This window comes from Capra hircus, chromosome 19, assembly GCF_001704415.2.
Source record: "Capra hircus breed San Clemente chromosome 19, ASM170441v1, whole genome shotgun sequence".
Taxonomy (NCBI): Eukaryota; Metazoa; Chordata; class Mammalia; order Artiodactyla; family Bovidae; genus Capra; species Capra hircus.
Window position 1 is genome coordinate 25,234,625 of NC_030826.1, and position 24,716 is coordinate 25,259,340.

Below are 24,716 nucleotides of genomic sequence, written 5' to 3' on the forward strand. Positions count from 1 at the left end.
AGAAAATGGAGGTGGGGGGGACCTCAATTTTCCAGCTTATATGCAGCAAGGATTCAAACTCTGTCACCCTGGGACCAGGGTCCATGAGCCTCTCCAGCATAGCACACGGCCTCTCCTCAGCCTGCACCTCTCCCCACAGTTGTACTCAACCAGCACCTGGATCCCCTTCTCCTCCTGGGTGCTGTGGGTACCTTAAACCAACATGCTCCAACAAGGTCACGCTGGTGTCTCTCAACCCCCCTTTTCTCCTTCCTCATTCCCCTCACCTGTCCTTCCAATTATTTACTTGTGTCTGATAGATTAAGCTCTGTGCTGACAATGATCCACAAAGGTGAACCAAACAGGTGAACTAACTTGGTGAACTAGCTCAAACCTGGTGTGTGGGGGAGAGACGGACATGGATGAGTCAAATAACAAGTCCTCAATTCATCAAAGAGAATTATGACTCAAAAATTATGTCACTTAAAGCTGAGACCTACAGAATGAGCTCACCAAGCAAAGAATGTGTGCGTGTGTGTATGTGTGTATTTGGGGGTGGGGATCTTCTTCCACAAAGAACATCATGTTTGGGGGACCCAGGACCCAGGTGAGACCACCCCCGCCCCGCAGCACACATACCTATGTGTAACCGAAACAAAATCTTCCTGAAACAATACTTGACAATGTGTGGGGTGCTTTGACATAATTTCTGTTCAGTACTTCATCTTTTGAAAATGCTGGTGACAACTTGCTGCGTTCGTTTTTCAGCAGTTCACTAAGAGTTCTGAGCTATGGTTTGAGAAACCCTGCTCTGTTTTACATGTCCAACTTCTTCCCCAGCTGAGTTGTTTCCTAAGCATCTGAAGTGTTTGTTCCCACACTTCTGGTATGCTTGTTGAATTTGTTATTGTAATTAGGGAATTTCATTCGTTGCTCTCTTCCAGTGAAAGATGAAGGGGAAAAGAAAGGGTTATTATTTTTCTGGAAACTAAGTTGAACGTGTGTGAAAGACGCAGGGAAGATGACGCACTTGGAAACAAAGCCTCTCAAATTGGGTTGTCTTTCCCCATTGTCCATCCACGCTTGTCTGCCTGTCCCAGTGCCTGGCACGCACATCACAGGCCTTGATACAATAGCTTATATATGTCGAGCCCTTTCACATGTGTGCTACGTGCATTTCCTTTTCTTAATCTTCCTTAATCCTCACAGCAACACTATGAAGTCGGAGCTATTTTTATTCCCATTACACATGACAAAATTGAGATTCAGACAGGTGAGGTGTCTCGCCCAAGATGGAACAGAGAGTGGAGCTGCAACTTAAATCCTGGAGATCGGACTCTGAAACCTGAATTCCTAACCTTGGATTCCATGGCCTCATCAAGGGTCAGGATGGAGGCGGTGATGCCCCAGAGGCCCTTCCTGCTTGGAGCTTTTGGTCCCCCTCCCTCAGCTCCGTGACTGACAGGGCAGGTGAAGGAGAGCAGTCTCCATGGCAACGACAGAAGGAAGAAACATTTTCTTCTGAATGAGGAGCCTCTCGCATTGCCTTTCGAGGAGGAGGGTGGAGTGTAGGAGTGGGAAGGAGGATGTACGGAGGGGAGCAGGCTCCCAGGGAAGGAGTGGTGGGCGCAGGGGATCTTGGTCCTCCTTGCAAGAAGTAAAAACCAGTCCATGGTTTGAGGCTGAGGTTTTCTAGGTCCAGCTCCATCTATGACTCTTGGGGAGGAGGTTGAAGGAAGAGAAGAAGGTCCAGCCTCGCCCTGCCTTGAGGGCTCCCTGTCCAACAGAAAACTTTCTCCAGTAAACTTGACCTTCCAGAACTGCCAGTGTGTTGGAAGAAGCAGATGTTAAACTATGCTAAGTGTCGTGAATGTGAGACGTTAGGGGATAATGAGAGGATATAAAAGGAACTGGGTGTCGGAGCAGGTTTCCCTTAGCATACGGTGTTTTAGCTGAGGAGTTAGGGGGCAAAACAGAAGAGGTTTTCCAACAGAGGGGCTATTTTGGGAGGCCAGAGTACCACCAAGTTCCAGGAGCAGAGGAAGGCCAAGCAAGATGGAGAGGCTGGGGGCTAGGTGGCAGGAGGCAGGGCTGGCAGGATCCCATAGGCTGGGGAAGGAGCTTAGAATTTATCCTGATGGCAGTAGGAAGCCTTTGCTGAATTTTCAGAGGGAACTGGGATTATTAGAGTTCTGTTTCTATGAAGCCCATTTGGAGGTTAGTTTGGGGGCCAAGCAGTGACTGGGGTCCATCTAGAGGCTATGGCCTGAGCACCTCTTTCTTCTCAGCAGTGAAACGGAAACCTCTGGCATCAGCTTCAACAGCCCCTTTCCCTTGCATCCCCAAGTCTGACCAACCATGGGCCAAATCTGTGAGTTGGACCCCTAGGTGTGTGTGCTTTTTTTCCCCCAACTGTGTTGCTTGGGCATGCATGCTCTTAGTTTCTCAAGGGATAAAACTTTGTGTCCCTTGAAGTGGAAGCACGGAGTTCCCACCGCTGGACAATGGGAAAATCCTCATGTGTGCCTTTCGACTCTCTGCAAAACAGCTGAAGCAGAGGAAGAGGGCGAGCAGTGCAAGACCCAGTTAGAACTTTTTCTTCTGCTGTGAATGATATCAGGGACAGAAAATGCCTAAAATGTAAAGCCTAGTAGCACGAATACTTACGAACCCCACCCCCATGTAGCCATCAGCTGGGTGAGGAAACAGAATGCTGCCGAGGCCCCAGAAGCAACCGCTGCCCCTGCTCTCTGGCCTCCCTCCCTTGGCTTTTACGGAAATCTCTTTGATTTTCTTTTGTAGTTTTACCATCTAAACACCCATCTTACCTCCTTTGCAGGCGGACCGCTTTTAGGTTGCTGTGTAGCTGCAGAAAGGATGGAACGGAAAAGAAGGGCCACTGCCTTACCCCCACTCCACCTTAACTCCTGCCCCTAGAGAAGGATGAAGCTGGGCCCACGAGAGGAGGGGGAGGCTCTGAGCACTGAGGGATGGGTCCTGGAGGGGTGAATGGGCTGCCCCAGGCTGGGTTCATGGCCCAGACCAGCTGGCCCAGGTTTGGCCTCCTGTATGCCAGTGGTTTCTCACGGCAGTCAAAACTTTTAGGGGTGCTGGGTTTTTGGGGTCCCACTCACTCTCTAGGGGGAGGCTTCTCAATTTCATAGAGAGGTTGATTTTTCCATTTAGGAAAAAAAGGAGACAGGATGGATGATACCCAAGGCCACATGGTCAGAGAATAAGAGGGGGGATCAACCCTCGGAACGCAGCTCTGGGGCTCCTAATGCCATGTTCTCATCTCTCCCTGTGGCAGGATCCCGTGTCTCTTCTTCCTGTAGCCTGTCAGCCCCTGGTCAAGAAGAGAAAGCTTTTTGCTGCTCTGGGTCCTCTCACCCTCAAGACCTGGGGGAGCCAAGGCATGAGAACCTAAGTTGACCACAAGGTGGCGCCAAACACCATATCTTCACATCATTTCTCACTTTTAAACCCTAAATTCTCAGAATAAGCTCTGTCTGGGTTCCAGGGCACAGGGCTGTGACCCTCCCAAGGGAACGAGAGCGCCCACTGCCCCCAGCCAGACCTTGTAGGGGGGACAGGAGCAGGGCTGGTGGGGGTGCCTCAACTTCCTCCAAACCTGGCCCCCTTCTCTCTTAGGGCTCTCCCAAACCTGGTGGCTCAGAAGGTAAAGAATCTGCTTGCCATGTGGGAGACCTGGGTTTGATCCCTGGGTCGGGAAGATCCCCTGGAGGAGGAAACGGCAGTCCACTTCAGTATTCTTGCCTGGAGAATCCCCGTGGGCAGAGGAGCCTGGCGGGCTATAGCCCACAAGGTTGCAAAGAGTCGGACACAACTGCCGGAAACCTGCCTGCCCTTCCCTCTGGCCACTGTGTTACATCCTCTGGTGGGCAGATCTTGGGGAGGAGAGGGTGATAGGAAAGGGGAAGTAGGACTGCAAAGGCTGCAAGGCCCCGGCCTGGGCTCCAAAGCGACCAAGAGTCTGAGACAGGGTCCCAAGTTCAGACAGGGCAAAGGGGGTTTCTGGTCCCCTGTCCTTTCCTCCTGGCCTGTGGCCTCTCTCCTGCTCATTCTTGACCCCCTGTCTTCTTTAAGAAAGCTCCAGTTGTCTTCCCTCATTCTTGGGGTGGGGGGACAGAACAGAAGCTGAGGTGGTACTGGTGGATGTCAGGCAGGATCCCTGCCTCACTGCTAGAAGCAGAGGCTGGGGCAGAACCCAGGCTCTTGTTCACACCCCGCCCAGCAGGGCAAATCCCCACCTCTCGGCCCTAAGTACCTCCCGCTGGCAGATTATCTCGGCCAGGCTGGACATCTCCCTGCACCTGGAGCCATGGACGCCACTCTGCTCCTGAATGTGGAAGGGATCAAGAAAACCATTCTGCACGGGGGCACAGGGGATCTCCCCAACTTCATTACTGGAGCCCGAGTGAGTGGGGCCCACCCCCTAGGCCAGACAAAAATCCTTCTGCATTCTAGCTGGGTCACAGGGCACTGCAAACACCCTTCTTCTGCTTTGCCAACAAATGGCCAGGAGGTCCTTCCTAGAATTATCAGCCCCATCCTTACCCTGGGCATCTCTGTAGCTCTGGCTTGATGCCCATTCCCTGGGGTGTGTGTGTGTGTGTGTGTGTGTGTGTGTGTGTGTGTGTGTTTATTTATCTATTTGGCAGCACTGGGTCTTAGTTGAAGCATGAGAAGTCTTAGTTTTTGCATGCGGGATCTAATTCCCTGACCAGGTATTGAACCCAGGCCCCCTGCACTGGGAGGGTGGAGTCTTAGCCAGGACTGCTAGGGAAGTCCCCCAGGTATTTTTGACATTTTTCAAATTAAACTTCAGTGTGGAGTGAGGGTGGGGCTTTGGGAATTTTCTGGAGTCCTGAATGTTGAGTGAGAAGGAAGGGCAAGCAGGGTCAGGGTGTTTGTCTGAGAGTCTCTGGTGGGCTTTCTGGATGATGGAGTGTCTGGGTCAGTGGCCTCAGATCTAGGGTGTCTTGAAGGAAGAGCAGAGCTGAACTGCAGAGCTGTCTAGAGTGGGATGGGGTCCTTTAGGAGGGAGAGCACCGGCTGGTGGGCGTGCTGGTGGGAGCTGAGCGAGGACGGCCCAGGGAGCCGGAGACATGGGCGGCTTCTGGGGTGTCTTGGGAGGTGGGTCTTGATCAGGGTCCACTCTCTTGGTGACCAGGTGACCTTTCATTTCCGAACCATGAAATGTGACGAGGAGCGGACGGTGATAGACGACAGCAAGCAGGTGGGCCACCCCATGCACATCATCATTGGGAACATGTTCAAGCTGGAGGTCTGGGAGATCTTGCTGACGTCCATGCGGGTCAGCGAGGTGGCCGAGTTCTGGTGCGACACCATCGTAAGTAGGCCCCACCCATTTGCCACCTGTTCTGGCACGCCGGCTGTGTTTCAGGAAAGTGAGGGTAAAATGAAGCTCTTCGGGGAGACCTCTGCCTCCTCCCTCTCAGCCACTGTAAGGATGAAGGTTGTTTAGCTGCTCAGTTGTGTCTGACTCTTTTGCAACCCCGTGAACTCCATGAGCCCGCCAGGCTCCTCTGTCCCTGGAATTTCCAGGCAAGAATACTGGAGTGGGTTGCCATTTCCTTCTCCAGGGGATCTTCTTGACCCAGGGATCAAACCCGTGTCTCCTGCATTGGCAGGTGGGTTCTTCAGCACTGAGCCACGAGGGAAGTCCAATGGTGGAGATGGATTCCCCATGAGAACAGGCGGTGCTAAACTGACAATTGCTGTCCAGGCCGGCTGGTAGGACATGCGAGCAGGGCCCGCCTCACACCCTCACTTTTGTGCAGGATTATTGGATACCAGAGACTTTTGGCCACAGGTCACTTTTCTGCCCTCCTCTCCATTCCTACTGACATTACAAACTTATTTTCTCATGTAGGCACGCTCAACAATCACCCGGAGAAGGCAGTCTTCTTGGCCTGTGACCCAAATGGAAATGGCAAAGCTGACTGACCCTTAAACAAACATTTCTTGTGGAAACTTTCAAACTTATACTAAAGTCGACAAAAAGTATAATCAGATTCCAAATACGCATCATCCTATGCTGGGCACCATCAATCCATGGCCAGTCTTATTCCATCTAAGCCCACCCACTTTCCTTCCTTATCCCATAAGGAAGCACATTTCAGACACCGTATTGTTTCATCTGTAAATACTATAATCTGTATCCTTCTCTAAAAAGAAAGATATTACAAATATAACCTCAATATCCTTATCATATTTTTTTAAAATTCAACAATTTCTTAATGATATCCAGTAACTTCACATTTTGGGCTTTCTGGTGGCTTAGATGGTAAAGAATTCGCCTTCAATGCAAGAGACACTGTGTGACCCTGGGAAAGTCCGTTTGCCCTGCTAGCACTCTATTTCCTCATGTAGAAATGAACAAATCCTCATTTTAGGGGGCGGTTGTAAGGATTACATGATATTATGTATACTCGGGCAAATTTGGAGAAGGAAATGGCAACCCACTCCAGTGTTCTTGCCTGGAGAATCCCAGGGACAGAGGAGCCTGGTAGGAGGCCGTCCATGGGGTTGCACAGAGTCGGACACGACTGAAGCGACTTAGCAGCAGCAGCAGCAGGGCAAATCATGGTATGGAGCAATTGAGAAGCGGGAGCTATTATTTTCACTAAGAAGCATTTTAGAGACTAACTCCCTTGTTTCACTGATGAGGAAGTATAAGACTCAGAGAAGGAAAGTAGCTTGCTCTGGGTCAAACCATCTCGGAAACAGGATCAGGGATGGATTCCTGGTTCCCTCTTTGTACAGTATCTCTTTTTGGCTACTATGGTTATTAGACAGGCTGCAATGCCGCTCTCTACCACTAGAGGTCCCAACCAAGGAATTATTCACTTCATCAATTAGCAAATATTCCAGGTCTCAGATGGTAAAGAAACCACCTGCCAATTCAGGAGATACAGGAGACCCAGATTTGATCCCTGGGTTGGGAAGATCCCTTCCAGGAGGAAATGGCAACCCACTCCAGTATTCTTGCCTGGAGAATCCCATGGACAGAGGAGCCTGGAGGGTCACCAAGAGTCAGACGGGACTGAGCAACTAACACTTTCACCTTCACATCTTTATCCTGATGTTTTAATTTTTAAAAGATGGCTTATTTTTAACAAGTCTTCAGAAAATTGGCTATTTTTGTGGTTTCAGTTAGTTTAAAATGGTATCTATTGACTTTGCTTGCAAAGCTCCTGTACTTTTTTAGACCCATATGCGCTTGTCGTTTAGGCCATGTGTTAGGCAAGCTTGGTCACCAGCAAGGGCCCCTTCTCCATAGAATGCATGTTTGCTGATGTAGGAGTGTAGAGTGCAGAGAGCTGTCAATAAATTCTTGATTGGTTGATTGATCTGTTGTTTGCAGAACCACAAACTGCGGTTATTCCTGTACTGTGGGCTTGGTTCTTGGTTCCCCGTGGGGCCTGTGTTCTTTTGGCTACATCATGCACTTGAGTGCCCTGCCCATCTCACAGGCTGGTCATTTTCACGCCACAAAGATTACTGGTTTTTCCAATAGCCCCGCCCCCCATCTCTTCCCAGTTCACAGCCACTAGGATTTCACACGTCCACATGCACATGCACACACACACTTCCCAGAGCTATTTTGTTGTAACTGTTGTTTACTCACTAGGAAGTGTCTGACTCTTTTGTGACCCCGTGGACTGTAGCCCTCCAGGCTCCTCTGTCTACGGGATTTCCCAGGCAAGAATCCTGGAGTGGGTTGCCATTTCCCTCTCCAGGAGATCTTCCCGACCCGGGGATTGAACCTGTGTCTCCTGCATTGGCAGGTGGATTCTCCATACCACTGAGCCACTGGGGCAGCCCAGAGTTACGTACTCACCTACATATTCATCTTTTATCCACTTTTCTATCCATTCACTCATTCAGGCATCAATTCATCCATCCTTCCCTTCCACCAGTTATTCATAATCCATTCTTTCATCACTAAGCATCCAGCCATCATCTATCTGTATGCCTATCTATCTGAAAACATTCAGTGGGCACCAGGTTTGGCCTGTGCTAGGTGTTAGGAATGAAACAGGCAAAGTCCCCATCTCTCAAGGAACTTGAATTCTGGACAAGGAGCAGCCACCCTGGTAATTACAATGCAGGGGAGGTGGCACCACAATATAAATGAGGACAGAGGGACTTAGAGCCATGGGAGGGTAGTGACTAACTGCTTGAGGATCATAGCAGGAACTTCTCTAAGAAAATGACATTATCTGGGTGTTGAGGGATGAATAGGAGTTCACCAGGCTTAGAAGTGGGGAGTGAGGTAGCATCCAGGCCAGGAAGTATGAAGAGGCAGGGGCGGTCAGGGGCTCTGGGGGCTTCTGCCCTGAATGGTGGTGCCTCTGCCTCCACCCAGGGAGCACACTGGTCTCTATGCTGAATTTTCTGCTGGTGCCCAGTCCAGTGAGGCCAGAGGTTGTGTGTGTGTGTGTGTGTGTGTGTGCATGTGTGCGCTCAGTTGCTCAGTCGTGTCCAACTCTTTGCACCCCTATGGACTGTAACCCACCGGGCTCCTCTGTCCATGGAATTTTCCAGGCAAGAATACAGGAGCATTGCCATTCCCTACTCCAGGAAATCTTCCTGACCCAGGGTTTGAACTAGCGTCTCTTGAGGCTCCTGCATTGGCAGGCACATTTTTTACCACTGAGCTGCCTGGGAAACCCAAGGCTAGGGGTTACAAATGCAAATTCCACAGGGGCCAGGGACCCTGGGTGACTGAAGGTTATCTGCTCCATTCACAGGGGCAGATTCTCCTTATCTCCAACTGGATGGCTGCTGTGTGAAAGGGGCAGGTCTGGTGTGGCCGGATAGTCTGAGTTTTGGACACAAACCAGATATTTTCATTAGTCTGTGAACTCTTTCAATGCTTAAGTGTTGACGACTCATTAACACAAAACCCCCACCACATGAACGATGAAACGAAATCAATCTGGGAGTTGAATGTGTCCTCCCGAGTACCAGTTTGTAATCTCCAGATAGTAATAGATAGAGCCCATCAGACAGGACCAGGCTTTGGCCTTGAAGTCTCAGAGAGGGGCATGGTCCTGGGGTCCCCAGGACAATCTCAGTGGAGGTGCTATGGAGATGGGTGTGGAGCCATGGAGTTCTGGCCTCTATACTTTTTCCTGGGATTTCTGCCCACTCCTGGTGGCATTCCACAGCTGAGTGTGCTGACTAGCATCCCGGTAGTGCTAGAGTGGTACTGGTCTGAGGTCCGGGCCTTGGTCTGAGGTCATTCCAACCAGCTGCATAGCTGCGGGGTTGGCACTAACCACTGACTTTCTGACTGGGGAACTGCCAGCTGCTGTGTGTGGGCCAGGAGTGAGCTCTCCCTGCAGCAAGCTGTTCCCTGGGGGCCCCAAGCTCCCTTCATCCAGGCTTAATCTCAACAGGCTTAACTGCCATCTGTTCATCTTGCTCATGAGGATGCCGAAGCTACTCTGGGCTAATCCTGGCTGATGGGGGCAGGGCAGGGTGACCTTCATCTTCTTACTGGTGACTTGGAGACCAAGCTGAACCATTCCTGCCCCTTCACTTTTGGGATGTCTCTTTCCTGGAGTTGCCGTGCAGGAGGCTGAGATGGGCCATCTGAGGACCCGTTCCCAGGAGAGCAGTTCTTGGAGCTCGTCTGTGGGGCATTCTAGCTCACTGAGGACAAGCAGCTGATCTTCCTAGCCCATCTCCACCCCCCGAGGGTGGCCACCCCAGTTCCTGTGCTGGGTGAGGTTGTAATGAACTGGCCTTACCTCAGCACCGTCTCATTTAACCCCTGCAACAGCCCCACTACCGGACTGGTGCAACCCAGGGGGCAGGAACTCAGGGGGCTGCAGTGATCCAGGCTCGCTGCCAATCAGCAGTGCCATCAGGACACCAACCTGGCCCTCAAGAACTTGGAACCCTGGTCCTTCCACTACTTTCCATGCTCCCCTCCCTGTGAGTCACAGGCTCCATGGATTCAGGGTCTCCTTGGGAGAGAAACCTGTTAGAGTTGACCACAAGGGCTGGCAAGAGGCAGCCTAGCATTGTGGCTACAGCGTGGACCCCGGAGCTGGGTTTCCATCCTGACTCTGTCATTTGCTAGCTGTGTGACCTTTAACAAATCACCTACACTCTCTGGGCTCTAGTTCCCACATCTATAAAACAGGGAGAATAATAGTGCCCCTCTCATAGGGTCATCTTAAGGATTAAAAGTACTGACAGGTGTAGAGCACTCTGCATACAGGTAGCTGCAGTAATTAGATGAGTAGTAACAGCCAGGGGACAAGTGTGTGTGTAGGGGGTAGAGGTCCTGCTCTGGGAGGGGCCCAGAGTGGGGCTCTTTGTGGCCCAGCTGGCTCTGAGCAGACAGCCTGATACCATCTGCCCACCTTTCCCCACAGCACACAGGGGTCTACCCCATCCTGTCCCGGAGCCTGCGGCAGATGGCGGAGGGTAAGGACCCCACGGAGTGGCACGTGCACACGTGTGGCTTGGCCAACATGTTCGCTTACCACACGCTGGGATACGAGGATCTGGATGAGCTGCAGAAGGAGCCTCAGCCACTGATCTTCATAATCGAGTTGCTGCAGGTGTGACCCTGGGGTGTGGGAGGTGGGGTAGGGACGGTCCCTTCATCAGAGAACTGGGGCCAGTGGGCATCAAGGGAGCCCAGTCCCACGGGTCCCTGGACATCACCCAGATCCTATTTAGAAAACCAGAAAGGGTTCCTATACCACGGGAGAACTGGAACTGGACCCTCCCACTCCACCGAAAAAACATCCTTTGCCTTTTCCAAAGGAAAAGCCCCTTTGAGACCCATTTAAAAAATGTTCTTTTTCTTTTTGGAGGCATTTTATTTCTATTGGTTATCTACTTCCTTTTCCCCTCAAAAGTTTAGAATTATATTCTCAGTCCCAGTCCCTGTGGTTTGTGGGTTCCGGTCTAGTTCTCCAATAGTGGGAGAACTGCATGGAACCGTCCATAGCGTCTCCCTCGGACCTCAGTGTGACTGATGGTCCCTGTCTGTGGGGTGGTGGGAGAGCATCAGACCAGAGCAGGACTCAGCTAATGGCCAAGGTTGAGGTTCAGCCTGAGGGTTACATGGGTGAGTACAAATAAATAAGAGAATCGCATCAACAAGGGGCCTTTTCAGGGTCTGCTTGAACAGTTGCACAGCTTGTGCACAGCACAAGAGCACCGCCTCTAAGGTGCTCATTAGAGACAATATATACTTGTGATTTTATAATGATAATTTCCCAGTAGATGGCAATGAAGTGTCTTGTTCTAACAAAATGAGTGTCATGGCAATTTTCTGAATATTATCAGTAGAGTGTGTTGACAAATTACCTTTTCTTACTTTGCACAAAGGCTCTGATTTAGGGTAAAGCCTTGGTGGTGGGGAGGGGCCACTCGCTTCCTTTCCCTGTTTGCCTGTGTTTGGCCAGCAAGCATGGTTCTGCCCACCAATCCTCACTGTGGAAAATGCAAAGCTGACTTTAGCCAGATGTTCTGGGTCCACTGTCTCTGGTCCCTTGCAGGGGAAAGGGCCTGCCCTACTGGGCTGCGGGCACCCAGGGTCCCTGCGTCACTGACCTGCAGCTCTTGGAGCAGGTCGAGGCCCCGAGCCAGTACCAGAGGGAGACCTGGAACCTGAATAACCATGAGAAGATGCAGGCGGTGCCCATCCTCCATGGAGAAGGAAACCGGCTCTTCAAGCTGGGCCGCTACGAGGAGGCCTCCAACAAGTACCAGGAAGCCATCGTCTGCCTGAGGAACCTGCAGACCAAGGTGGGAGGCTGCCTGCCAGGGGGGATGGGAAGTGGGCTGCTCTGGCCGTGGCCGTGGTGGGGAAGGGTGGGGGCGCGGCAGAAGCAGAGCTTTCTCCACCGGACAGGAGAAACCCTGGGAGGTGCAGTGGCTGAAGCTGGAGAAGATGATCAACACGCTGATCCTGAACTACTGCCAGTGTCTGCTGAAGAAGGAGGAGTACTACGAGGTGCTGGAACACACTAGCGACATCCTCCGGCACCACCCAGGTGGGCGGGGCGCGGTGAGATGGGCGGGGCAGTGTGGGCGGGGCAGGGTCCAATCCCGCCCACGAGTCCGAAGTCACATGCACAGACCTTCGTAGCTCTCTCTCCTGACCTGGGCAGGACATCAGATCTTCCACCCAGCAGGGTTTCCCTAAGCCTATAACGGTATCACAGGTGATGAATGAACGGTGCTTTGTGGTGTTGTGGGAAGTTATTTTATTTTACGGTGAATTAGGACAAATAAAAGTCACCAAACCTGTGTGGAGCAGTCAATGGGTTTTAAAAGGGGGGACAATCAGTATAGAGAACAATATTAAGTACATCCTAGCAAACTCCAGGAGTTGGTGATGGACAGAGAGGCCTGGCATGCTGCAGTTCATGGGGTCGCAGAGTCAGACACGACTGAGCTACTGAAGTGAACTGAACTGAATGAGCGCCAAAGAATTGATGCTTTTGAACTGCGGTGTTGGAGAAGACTCTTGAGAGTCCCTTGGACTGCAAGGAGATCCAACCTGTCTATCCTAAAGGAAATCAGTCCTGATTGTTTATTGGAAGGACTGATGTTTGTAACGCCGGACCCCGGGGGCCATGATGGGCCGCCCCTCCTCTCCCTCCCGCTGGCGGGAGAAGTCCCTAACGGAAGGAGCCTCCCAGATCCCGGGGACCAATGACAGCACACTTCACCAGCTAAAGCCGCCCCACCCCAGCTACCTAGAAGGACCTGTCAGCCCGCGACGCCTTGGCCTGGCGTCCTATCCGAACCCCCGTCCATCTAGCCTGACCATCCCTCCCAAGGAACATATAAAAACCACCTCCAACGCGGTCGGGGCACGGACTTCCTCAACCTGCCTCATTCGGGTCTGGGAACCCCACCTGGGAGCGCTTCGCCATTAAAAAGCCTGTTAGACACTTTTTTGGTGTCCTGGTCTTTCACCTAACAATGTTGAAGCTGAAACTCCAATACTTTGGCTACCTGATGTGAAGAGCTGACTCATTTGAAAAGACCCTGAAGCTGGGAAAGGTTTAAGGCAGGAGGAGAAGGGGATGACAGAGGATGAGATGGTTGGATGACATCGACTCAATGGACATGAGTTTGAGTAAACTACAGCAGTTGGTGATGGACAGGGAAGCCTGGGTGCTGCAGTCCATGGGGTTGCAAAGAGTCAGACGTGACTGAGCTACTGAACTGAACTGAATTGAATATCTGTGGTGGGGGGATATGGCAATATTTGTGAAGACGATGTTTGAAGAACGTTACAGAATCACTTACCTTGCGCCACACACCTCTCTGCATTTCTTTCATTTAATTCTCATAATGACCGTGAGAGACGGGTTTAGGGATAGGACCTGGAGCTTGCATCATTTGGGGAGCCTCTATAACAAAAGGCTTAAAAAGTTGTGAATGTAAGATTAGTTACCGGGTCTTGGAAGGGTCCGCGGGAGGGGAGTGGGTACTGCGATTATTATCGTCATCCGTATTTTATAGTGGAGGGGCCGGGCTCCGGAGGTACAGAGAGGTTAAGGGTCATCATGACCAAGGTTAAAGGTTGCACTAGCTAGTGAAGCCCACTCGTCTGTCGGGTGAGGGCTGCCTCCCGGGCCAGGTGGCGGATACAGCAGGATCTTCCCCACAGGCATCGTGAAGGCCTACTATGTGCGGGCCCGGGCTCACGCCGAGGTGTGGAATGAGGCGGAGGCCAAGGCAGACCTGGAGAAAGTGCTGGAGCTGGAGCCGTCCATGCGGAAGGCGGTGCAGAGGGAGCTGAGGCTGCTGGAAAACCGCCTGGAGGAGAAACGCGAGGAGGAGCGACTGCGCTGCAGGAACATGCTGGGCTAGTGCGCAGGCGCCAAGCTTCCTGCCTCCGCCCCCCACCCCCCACCTCCACCCGTCCCCCACACCTCCCGCTGCCTCTCCCTCCAACCTCCCCATCCCGCCATCTCACTGTCTCCCTGCACTCCAACAGCAGGGTACTGAATATTTCTGGTGCAGTTGGTCAGGATTTTGGTGTCAGTTTTTCAACTTTTTACATTAATTTATAAAATCAAAATAATGGACAAAAAAATGCACAACCTAGAAGGTGAGAATTATGTTATGTTCAACGGACTTTCTAAGGACTCAGGCGCCAGAAGACAGCCTCTCAGCTCGAGGGACTGCTCCTAAGAGGTAAGGGAGGAACCAAGATACATGAGCGTCTGCAACAAAGACCAGGTTCTGGGAATTTCCAAAGACTGATGTTAACGAAAGAAAGCCGGATATCCCAAGTTAACAAGTTTAGCGCTTTTCTATGTATAGGAAGATGCAAGAGTCTGGACTCATTAAAATCATTCCTTCGAGATGCACCTTAATTCATCGGCGCAGTATCCTGCTTTTCTCCATCCTGAATCCCCTGTGGGTGCACACTGGGGTCGGCTGCAGTGCTGAGGGCTTGGCAGCCAGCAGTCTGTTTGTCTCCATCTTTAGTTCCTCAGGGCTCACTGTTCAGGTGGCTGTAGTGTCTGCTGGCTGCAACATCCTATGTGGACTGATATGGCAAACAACATTTTTTACTGACGCATGACCTGGGTCAAAAAAGAAAAACCCAAAGGGCACGGATGAACTTATGAATAAAAGTGAAATTTCCTGCCCAAACTCCCCCATCCCCTAGAGCCAGCAGTTTTAATGGACCCTGTTTTTTGTTTTTGTTTTTACTATTTTGGTAGTTTTCTCTGTCTCCAAATGATATGTGTAAATCAGTTTCCCCACATGTCCTTTTTACCCCATGTTAGTGAAAAGTGAGAATTGAATGCTTTGATGCTCTTGGATCCCTTCTTTCCTTCCCCTTCTAATTTTGGGGAGTATATTGCTAGTTCTTTGGTTGCTTTTGCAGCTTGGTACACTTCATCTAGAGCTCTCTACGGGGCTGCAGGGATTCTCCCGGGTGTAGGATGACGGTGGCAGAGCTGCAACCTCCGCTCCCATCCCCCACTTCTTCCCTCACCGATCTGCTGTACGTTTACTCTCCCATCATCTTGGCTGTTAACACCTCCGTTTTGTCACCAAATTAAGTCTTCTGTGCTTTGTCCACTGGTTAACTCTAAACTTTGAAAATCAACAGACATCAATTACATGAATATGGCTGTGCAGTGTGATTGCATTTTTCTGTGGTTCTGAATTCAGGACCCCTGGACCACCAGAGGGCTTCCCAGGTGGCTCAGACAGTAAAACGAGGATATTCCTGGTTTCAGGGGTGGCAGTGTCTATTTTAACATGGGAAAATTTTTCCTTTTCTGCCCTTTTGTGGCTCTGGGAAGATTTGAGGTTTAAGTCCTCCCACTGTGGAGGAAAAAGGTCAACCAATTTTTGGTTGATTCAGGCTCAGCGTCTGACCGGCTGCCAGGTATACTGTCCAAAAACCAGGTGGAGATTTTAGAGGCGGTCAGAGGAAGGGGACGTTATGACCTGCAGAAGCTGGAAGGAAGGAACGTCCTAGGCTGGAAAGAAGGCTCTGGCTAGAGAAGGAGGAGTAGAGTGGAGGCTGGGAGATGGGAGCAGAAGGGACCTTCAGCAGCTCCAGACTGCACTGGAAGAAAGGCTTGGGTGGGATCTGGGCAGAGTCTCAGAGGCGGCTCAGAACAGATGAAGAGCCTGGCAGAAGCATTATTTGAGGACACACAGTGGCCTGCAGGCTTCCTAGCCTCCTGTCTTGTCTATCTTCAGTGTGCAGTGCCCCCGTCACGGCCCCTTTTCCTGAGGACAGTGAAGGTCTCAATTCATCTATGGTCCTCCCAGCTGGACTGATGCCTGGATGTGTTGCAGGACCTTGTGTGGTCTGGTCCAAAGCATCCTGGGTGGAAGTCTCCCCTCCTGATGCTCCAGGACATTTGCAAGTCCAAGAAAAAGGCATAGGCATAGGACCCCCAAGAAGTGTGGTAGGAGACACCTTGGCATTAGTGCTTGAGGGAGTGTTGAACTCAAACAACTGGGGACCCCAGTTCCTCCCTGAAAGACTGGAGCAGCTGTTAGGGACGTTTCTGTTACAAAAGCCCAGGCAATTCCTTCTCACACACCATCTAATGGGTTAAAATCAGGCCACATTTTGGTTCATGAGTTTCAAAGCCAGTTTTTGTCCAGCTTCATCTGCACTCAGCCTCTTTTTAAACTGGGGGCACGAATCATAATCAGCCGTTGACATACCTTCTGGTTTACTCAGCCTCTTAACTGTGGTTTTTGCACTGTCTCTCTCTTCTTTCCTGGTCCAGCCCTCTTGGCGCCTTCTCAGTAGACTTCCTGTTGCTAATTTCTACCTTGTAAAGCACACTTATTTGCGTGCTTCTTTTGGGTGAATACGTGTGTGTGTGTGTGTGTGTGTGTGTGTGTGTGTGTGGTGGGGGGAAGAAACAGGGACACATTATCTTCTTGTTACTATCATCCAAAGGCAGCACATGGGAAAACATTACCACTTTCCAGAATCCACAGCATCTCATACTTCAGCTTACTAGTGCTGGAGAGGTGGAATGCAGAGATGGGGAGAACTGACTCTGTGCCCCGCAGCAAGCAGCCTCCCCATCCAGGCCTTTGGTCCTTGCACTGGCTTCCTTGTGCCTCCAAGGAGGTCTTGGCTGCCAGGTCTAGGTGGATGAGTGCAGGAGTGGACGCAGGAGATTGCAGGGGCATCTTCTGAGGGTCCCTTTTGACAGTTTCTAAGGGATCTCCCTGGAAAGCTTTGTTCTTGAGCAGCCAGCAGGGGGCAGCAGAGAACACATTGTAATTTCTGGTCCAACAAGTGGACTTTCCAGAGAAAGCTTAGAGGTCTGGAGATGGCAGCTCTCCACCGGCCCTGACCACCCCCACTCCTACAGGGTCAGGCTGGCTGGCGACAGGGAATAGGTGTCTAGGACCATAGAATCAGCCTGCCAGTAGACTCGGGCCTCAGTCTCACTCCCTTGTACTGATGGGGAAACTGAAGCTCAGGGAAGGCCAGAAACCTTTGTAGATTCAACTTCAAAGCTGGGGAAGACTTGGGGTTAGCATCCAAGTTTCCCGGCCTCTGGGCTGGGCCTTTTTGTTCTATATCATGTTGTTTTTCTCACCAGACGGTCCATATGAGGGTTTGATGTATTTTTTTTTTTAATGAAAGGAGAAAAATATGACACTTCTATTACAGAGCAACCCAGAGCATGTCTTCAGGCGTAGTTTGGGAGCAATTGTGGAGTCAAATTTGTTCTCTATTACACCCGCTCTGAGCTGCTCCCTCCCTCTGAGAATCATTACTGCTTAACCAAGGCATTCTCTCCCAGGCATGCACCACCCTCCTGACCTCTGTCTACCTGGGGTTGACATGGATCCAAGACCAGAGAGTGATCCGAGAGGGTGGCAGAGGGCTGCGAGCTGGGCAGAGGGACCCCTGGGTATTGTGCAGGTATAGCAGGCTTCTATTGCTGCTGTAGCTAATTACCACAAACAATGACCTAAAACAGCACAGATTTATTCCATTACAATTCTGGAGGTAAGAAGTCCTAAAATGGGTCAGCAGGGTTGTTTTCTTTCTGGAGGCTCCAGGGGAGAATCTGTTTCCTAGCTCTAGAGCCCCCCACCGTATGCCTTGGCTTGTGGCCCCACCCTCCGCCTCCAAAGCCAGCAGTGAGCATCTTTCACTTTCTCTCTCTCGATGTCCCTCTACTTCCATTATCACATACCCTGTTACAAGCACCCTTGTGAATGCATTGGGCTCAGTTGGAGCAAGTTCTGGGCAATGGTGAAGGACAAGAAGCCTGGTGTGCTGCAGTCCATGGGGTCTCAAAGAGTCGGACATGACTGAGTGAGTGAACAATGACAATGGATAATCCAAGGTCATTTCCTCACCTTCAGATGCTTAACTTAATCGCATGTTAAGATAACTTATCTTTCTTCAATGAGGATAACCTGTTCACTGGTTCTGGAGATGAGGATGTGGACATCTTTGGGGGTCGTTATAGAGCCTTCCACAGTCAGCCGGTCTCTTTTTGTCCCCAGACCTGTTCTCTCGTCTGCTCTGTCCCTTGAGAAGCTCACCATGCTGGTGTGTCCCAGCTCCCTGGCCTTCCAGCCTCGGGTTGGATTTGGCAAACAGGAGGCACCAGCAGGAGATGTGGTGGGAGGAGAGTCAGGCTGGGTCTTGGTTTCTCCCACCCCTCCTTGCTTGACTGTGGTTTAGCAGCATCTGTGCCTTTTACCCTATGGTCACAGTTGGGGTCAGGAGCCCTTCTGGGCCACAGCTCCCACCACTTGTCAGAGCAGCAGCGCCTCCCTTGGTCCTTCCCCTGCTGTTCCCTGGGTGCCCCTCTTTCTTTGCTGATTTCCTCGTCCCACCTGCACATTTATTTAACTCTCTGTGGCTGTGCCTTCAACTGGACCCCCTGTTTTCTGCCAAGATGCTGCTGATGGGGCATCAAGTCTCCTCCAGACTGGAGGGAGGGAAGGAAAGCTGAGAGGTAGGGAAATAGGTGCACCACGATCCAGCTAGTCAAAGATGGAATTTGAATTCAAGCCCAGATGAATGGAGACTAGAGTCAGCATTTTCCTGCCCCATTGGGCATGCCCCCTTTTAGGAGTGAAGACCCCTCCAGTGGCAGAACGCCTGCCATGAGATGGGCTCAGCTAAAAGGAGCATCTAAGGGTTTGCTGTGTGTCCTGAAGCTGATGGCCTGGCAAAGGGCTATAACACATGCCCAGTTACTGCTTGTCACAGGCCAAGCCACCTCCTCGTCTAGGCAACCTGAGTCACATGCATTTAGCCAAGAGTGCAGCCTTCACCAGCGTGGGCTGTGCTGGAGGCGTGGCGTGAGCCCTGGACATGAATCAGTGCTCCTGTCTGAGTGCTTTTCCCCTGCTTCATGGTGGCCAGTATTGGTGCCACTTGGCTGAGGAACCTCAGCTCAGGGTTGGGCGGCGGCGTGGGGATGGGGAGATTTGGCTTGCCCGGCCTCGCAGCTGGTCTCAGTAAGTGGCATTGGTGAGGCTGACCCAAACTCAATAGCGGAGCTGACATTTCTTTTGATTTCCTGCAAGGAGTGCTCCTATGGGGTCCAGGAGCAGGTGAGGGTGGAGAGAGCTGGGAAGTGAGAGGCCACCTGGGCCTCCCCTGACTCCCGATTCCCCCCAAATAATAGACTCTTCATAGAAAGTGCCAGAGCCCTGGGTTCACCCATGCCCGCTGTCCGTGTGCTGACAGCCTGGCAGCCCGGGTTTGAGTCCTCTGACAAACCACTCCCACTCTTCCTCCCTGGGCTTCCCACGTCTCCTGCTGGAGACTCAGTCTTGAATTTCATGTTGGTCAGTCAGCCTGTGAATGAGGGATCACCTCGACCGCCTCCAAGTACCTGTTGTTTTGGGGGAGGCTGCCCCCCTGCCCAGCCTCTCCCCCCACATCCTTCCATTTCCCAGGACTTTCAAGGAAAGGTTAGGCACAGCCCCGCTCTTATTTATGGCCGTCGTGCGTGTGCAGAGTTCCTGGCCTGATTACAATTGCCCCATTACTCCAGGTATTCTCATTAGTGCGAGAATCTGATGAACAAAGAATCTCGCCTTTCCTCCTGCCACCAATAAAAATATCATCTGAAGATGTAGTGGAGCATTTGTCTCTCCTCAGCAGTCTTGAGGCTGGCAGTTTTTACTGAATGTGACAATTTCTAGAGGGCAGCGAATTGCGTCTGCTTTGTTCTACGCTGCATCCCCAGTAGTTAGAATAACACCTGCCCTGTACCACTGGCTCAGAAATACCATTTCCTTAGGAAAAACACAACTCCATTCTTGCATGTGGAGGGACCCTCCGAAATCATTGAACAGCTTATTTGGCAGATGGAGAAACTGAGGGCCAGAGATGAGAAGGGGCACATCCAAGGTCACAACAGTGAGTCTACGACAGATCCAGGGCTGGGAGGAAATGTGTCAACTTGCAGGCAGCCTCTTTTCCACCAGCCCACTCACAATTTCCAGCTTTATTTGCATCCCAACATTTTTCTTTCTGCCTCACTAATTTTTTTCCTCTACTCGGGTGGCATGTTAGGATTCCCCTCTTTTTAAACCTCCACCCATACTCTACTGTTCTCCCAAGTTTCTTACGAGGCCCCTGCTTTGCCTGCTTCCTCTCTGATGGGCTCAGCTTCCCTGCCCCCCAGTTGGGGCTGCCAGTGAGTCTCACCTTCTCAGTCTGTGTTAGGAAGGAAGGAAGGAGTCTTGTGTTCTGCAGGGCTGGTTGCCCAGGGCAGGACATGACCATAGCCAGGCTGCTAGCTCCTTAATGAGTTGGGAGAGAGACCCCCAGAAACAGAGGCAGAGGGATCGCTGTCCCGGTGGTGACAGGTGAGCAGCATCACTGGGTAGAGTTGGCATCTTGTCTCCCACTTGGTGGCGTGAGAAATAGGGAAGAAAGTTGGTAAGGGAGAGAGAATTGAGAAAGATGTGTAGGGAGGCGAGAGAGGGAGTGAGGAAGAGTAGGACGATAACAGGGAGAGGAAGAGAGAGAAGGAGAAAAAAGAAGAGAGAATTGTTAAGATCTGATTCCCCATGTGCGACACCCATGTGTCCTAATAATGTCAGACCTTCTGCAGATGCTTCAAAACGCCTCCCTAGACCCTCCTAAAGAAAGGGCGGGAGGGGATCAGCCAGCAGGCAGATGCCAGTTCACAAAGATCTGCTGCGGAGTGACCTTCAGCCCAGGTCTGAGGCACAGGCATGAAGGGCTGAGAGGGGCTTGGTACAACAAAAGATAGTACAGGTCACCAAGGTAGTTTATGGCTTTCTAGTAGCCGCCTTAAAAATATAAAAGAGGAAATTGCAGTCCATGGGGTCACAAAGAGTCAGACACGACCGAGCAACAACATCTTAACCCAATTTGTCAAGAATGTTTTCAGATTCTCATTCATGAGATGCGTTGCGCTCTGGTTCTCACTAAGTCTTTGAAGCGTATATCTGATGCTTCTAGCACATCCCAGTTCAGATCAGCTGAGCTCCAGGCGCTCAGTCATTACATGGGTAAGGGCTACTGGTTTTTAAGATTCTTTTTTTTTTTTTTTTTGATGTGGGCCATTTATAGAATCTCAGTTGAATTTGTTACAGTATTGCTTCTTGTTTTATGGTTTGGTTCTTTAGCCGTGAGACATGTTAGATCTTAGCTCTCTAACCAGGGATCAAACCTGCAACCCTGCATTGGAAGGGGAAGTCTTAACCACTGAAGTGCCAGGGAAGTCCCTAGTGGCTACTGTATTGACAGTGAATATACCCACCTTCCTGTCCAGACCCCGGACCCTGTAAATTAATTTTACTCATTCTTGAACTTGGTAGAAACATGCATGCTCAGTCGCTCAGTCGGGTCTGACTCTTTGCAACTCCATAATCTGCAGCCTGCCAGGCTCCTCTGTCCATGGGATTTCCAGGCAAGAATACTGGAGTGGGGTGCCATTTCCATCTCCAGGGTATCTTCCTGACCCAGGGATCGAACCTGCATTTTCTGTGTGTCCTGCATTGGCAGGCAGGTTTTTGCCGTTGAGACACCTGAGAAGCCTTGTAGAAACATGACCCAACAGTATATTCTCCCCTGTGTTCTCTCACTGCAACAGTGCATAGACCAGTGTATTCATCTAGAGGGATGCTCTAGGAGGTTTTTGCTGGACAGCACCAATGATAGTTTTGGTGGGGGCGGAGGGAGGGGACAGACAACAAATCAGAAGGCCACAATCACTATCATCCAGTTGTGTTGAGAGCTCTATCAAAATCTACAGGGCCAGCACTTACCATTGTGCATGCTGTACGCTGCACAGTTTGGGGGTCAGGGAGTGGGGTGGCTATTTACTTCATTGCCCTCTTGGATATATGCAGTTATTACAGATCCCAGAAGATGGCAGTAAAGTGTCTTATCTGCACAGTTGCCTTATTGGCTAGTGCCAGGCTGCATATTTCAGCTAAGCTCCCCCGTGAATGTTAGTTTCCCAGGGTAGGGCCTAACGATGTCGGCAGCTGGTACTGTGGGCAGTAGCAGTTGGCCAGAGCCAGGCTAGGGGGGACCGCCGGTACCTGGGACCCTGGGCTTTCCTCTCCATCCAGCAGAATCTCACCCTTGAAAGGTGTAGCATGAGGGAGGGGTAGCCAGGGCTGGGATGAGTGGTTAAGGCGGGAGTAGGGGTGGTGGGCTCTGAACTGACTGCCCCTACAGACTGCCTCCTATTAGATGAGAGAAGGTATTCCCCACTCCCTGCCACCCCATTGGAAGCTCTGGAAGAAGTTCCACCCTCCACAACTCAGCTCTGAGTCTGTGTTGCTGGGGTTCTGTTCTGGGTGGGTCTGTTTACCAGCTGGAGTGCAGACACCCTGCTCTTTTCAGGATTCACAGGTGGCCCCTGCCTCTTGTACAGTGTATGAGCCCATGCGGAGTTTCTCCATGTCTCCCTGTGGTGCTAGAGAACCTCTTCATCTCATCAGATGGGCCCCCACCTTTATTCTCTGCACTCAACCCCAGAGGCTGATCTGTTTGGACACAGCCCCCTCTGGCTTCAGTTGACTTCTTCCCAGCTTCTTCAGAGGAGAGAGATCAGAGTTTTATTTCCTCCACTTTCTTTCTTGGGGGAATTTCTTGGCCTGACTGATTGAAGGCCACACCTTCTTCAGGGCAGCCCTCTTGCATCCAACCCCAATTGGATCAGTTGCCCATGGCTGCTTTAAGAAATTGCTGTACAGTTGGTGGCTTAAAACTACACAAATGTACCATCTTACAGTTCTGGAAGTCAGAAGCCTGAACGGAGTCTCAGGGAACTAAAGTCAAGGGATCGGCAGGGTTGTGTTCCTTCCGGAGGGTCTGGGGCAGAATTCCATCCTTCCCTGTTCCAGCTTCGGAGGCTGCCTGCATTCCTTGGCTTGTGGCTCCATGTGACTCCACCCCAGCTTGTGTTATCATATCTTCTTTGATTCTCTGTCTCCCTCTTATAAGGACCTTTTTACAAAAATATTTACTTTTATTTGTTTATTCGGTTGCACCTGGCCTTCGTTGCGGCGCGTGGGATCTTTAATTGTGGCATTCGAACTCTTTAGTTGCTGCACATGGGATCTAGTTTCCTGACCAGGGATTGAACCCAGGGCCCCCTGCATTGGGAAGGTGGAGTCTTAGCCACTGGACCACCAGGGAAATCCCAGGATTTTTGTGATTACACTGGGTCCACCCCGACAATTTTGCAATATCTCCCCACCTCCAGATCGCATTTGCAAAGTCCCCCTTTCCACGCGTGGTGATCCATTCACAGGTTTTGGGATTTACTAGGACCTGGACGTCTTTCGGGGACCATACTTTACTCAGAATTCCAGCTATCACATCCTCCCCCACTTTCTAGAGCAGGAGTTTGCTTAGTCGCTCAGTTGTGTCTGACTCTTTGCGACCCCACGGACTGCAGCCCACCAGGCTTCTCTGTCCATGGGATCTCCAGGCAAGAATGCTGGAGCGGGTTTCCATGCCTACCTCCAGGGGATCTTCCCAACCCAGGGATCAAGCTCAGGTCTCTCTCACTGCAGGTGGATTCTTTACTGATTGAGCCACCAGGGAAGCCCAGAGCAGGAATGGCCTGAGGCTGTTACTGGTCTAGGATCCTGCATTGTTACATGTGGTTTCACTACATTCTGCCCTCACTTTTATAAAGTCCCCTTTAAAAACGTTCCTCAAATTACCCAAATCGAGGGCACTATTGTATCCCTGATAAACCCTGACTGGCACACCTGCTCAGTTAATGTAATATTTTCAGCCATCTTTGAGGTAGATTCTTCTCTCTTCCCTTCCCCGCCCATGCCCATTTTATTTTTGAGGAATTTGAGAGATGGAGTGGTTATCTAACTTGTCCAGGGTTGCCTGGCGAGGTCATGGAAGAGCTGGGGTTTGCACCAGAACTAGCTCTGATCTCAGGGCAGAATTCTCCCGCCTGCAGTCACTGCCTCCTGTAGCCTGGCCTGGAATTTTTCCATCCGTTCGGCATTCACTGTCTGGATGGTGGCATTGTAGTGATTTTCGTAAAACATGGGACTGCTCCTCAGTGGCCGTCTTGGCTGTCCTCTTTTTAAAATGTGTATTATTTTTGGCTGCTCCGGGTGGTCGTTGCTGCACCTGAGCTATCTCGAGTTGCTGTGAGCGGGGCTACTCTGTAGTTGCGGTGCACGGGCTTCTCACTGCAGCGATTTTTCTTGTTGTGGAACACCGGCTCTAGGGCGCTTGGGCTCAGTAGCACTCCGGCTTTGTTGCTCTGCTGCACGTGGGATCTTAGTTCCCAGACCAGGGATCGAACCTGTGTGCCCGGCACTGGCAGGTGGATTCTTACCCACTGGACCGCTGGCGAAGTCCCTTGGCAGTCCTCTTGTATGTGACACTGGGACATTGCTGCTGGCAGTCTGGTTGGCCAGTTAAAGCTGACCATGAGTGTTGTCCATTGGCCAGAATCATTCCTGGGGTCCTTCAGAGATCATCTTGGTGATCATCCCTCCTGCTACCTCGAGGGCCACAGTAGAGGTCAGCGTAGGATGAAGGTCAACAACAACGGCTCTGGAACTGGACAGGCTTGGATTCCTAACCCAGTTTGACCACTTAGCAGCTGTGTGATATTGGGCAAGTTACTTAACCTCTCTGAGCTGCTTTCCTCATTTGTACAATGGAGGTTACGATTGTTGCTGCCTTAGGA

The 24,716-nt window shown here is 51.2% G+C and overlaps 1 protein-coding gene across 1 annotated transcript; it reads left to right on the top strand.

Moving 5' to 3' along the window:
* On the top strand, nt 4,285-13,959 carry AIPL1 (aryl hydrocarbon receptor interacting protein like 1). Its single transcript, XM_018064046.1, has 6 exons — nt 4,285-4,417; nt 5,174-5,353; nt 10,419-10,607; nt 11,629-11,805; nt 11,912-12,053; nt 13,685-13,959. Exons 1-6 carry the CDS (start codon nt 4,322-4,324, stop codon nt 13,885-13,887), a joined length of 987 nt encoding a protein of 328 aa, XP_017919535.1. The 5' UTR covers nt 4,285-4,321; the 3' UTR covers nt 13,888-13,959.

What these genes read in the sequence shown, in the direction of transcription:
- AIPL1 (XM_018064046.1), top strand. Translation starts at nt 4,322, where the DNA reads ATGGACGCCACTCTGCTCCTGAATGTGGAAGGGATCAAGAAAACCATT. An exon ending in AGTTCTGGTGCGACACCATC is followed by an intron (nt 5,354 to 10,418) that starts GTAAGTAGGCCC and finishes CTTTCCCCACAG; the next exon opens with CACACAGGGGTCTACCCCAT. An exon ending in TCATAATCGAGTTGCTGCAG is followed by an intron (nt 10,608 to 11,628) that starts GTGTGACCCTGG and finishes CTCTTGGAGCAG; the next exon opens with GTCGAGGCCCCGAGCCAGTA.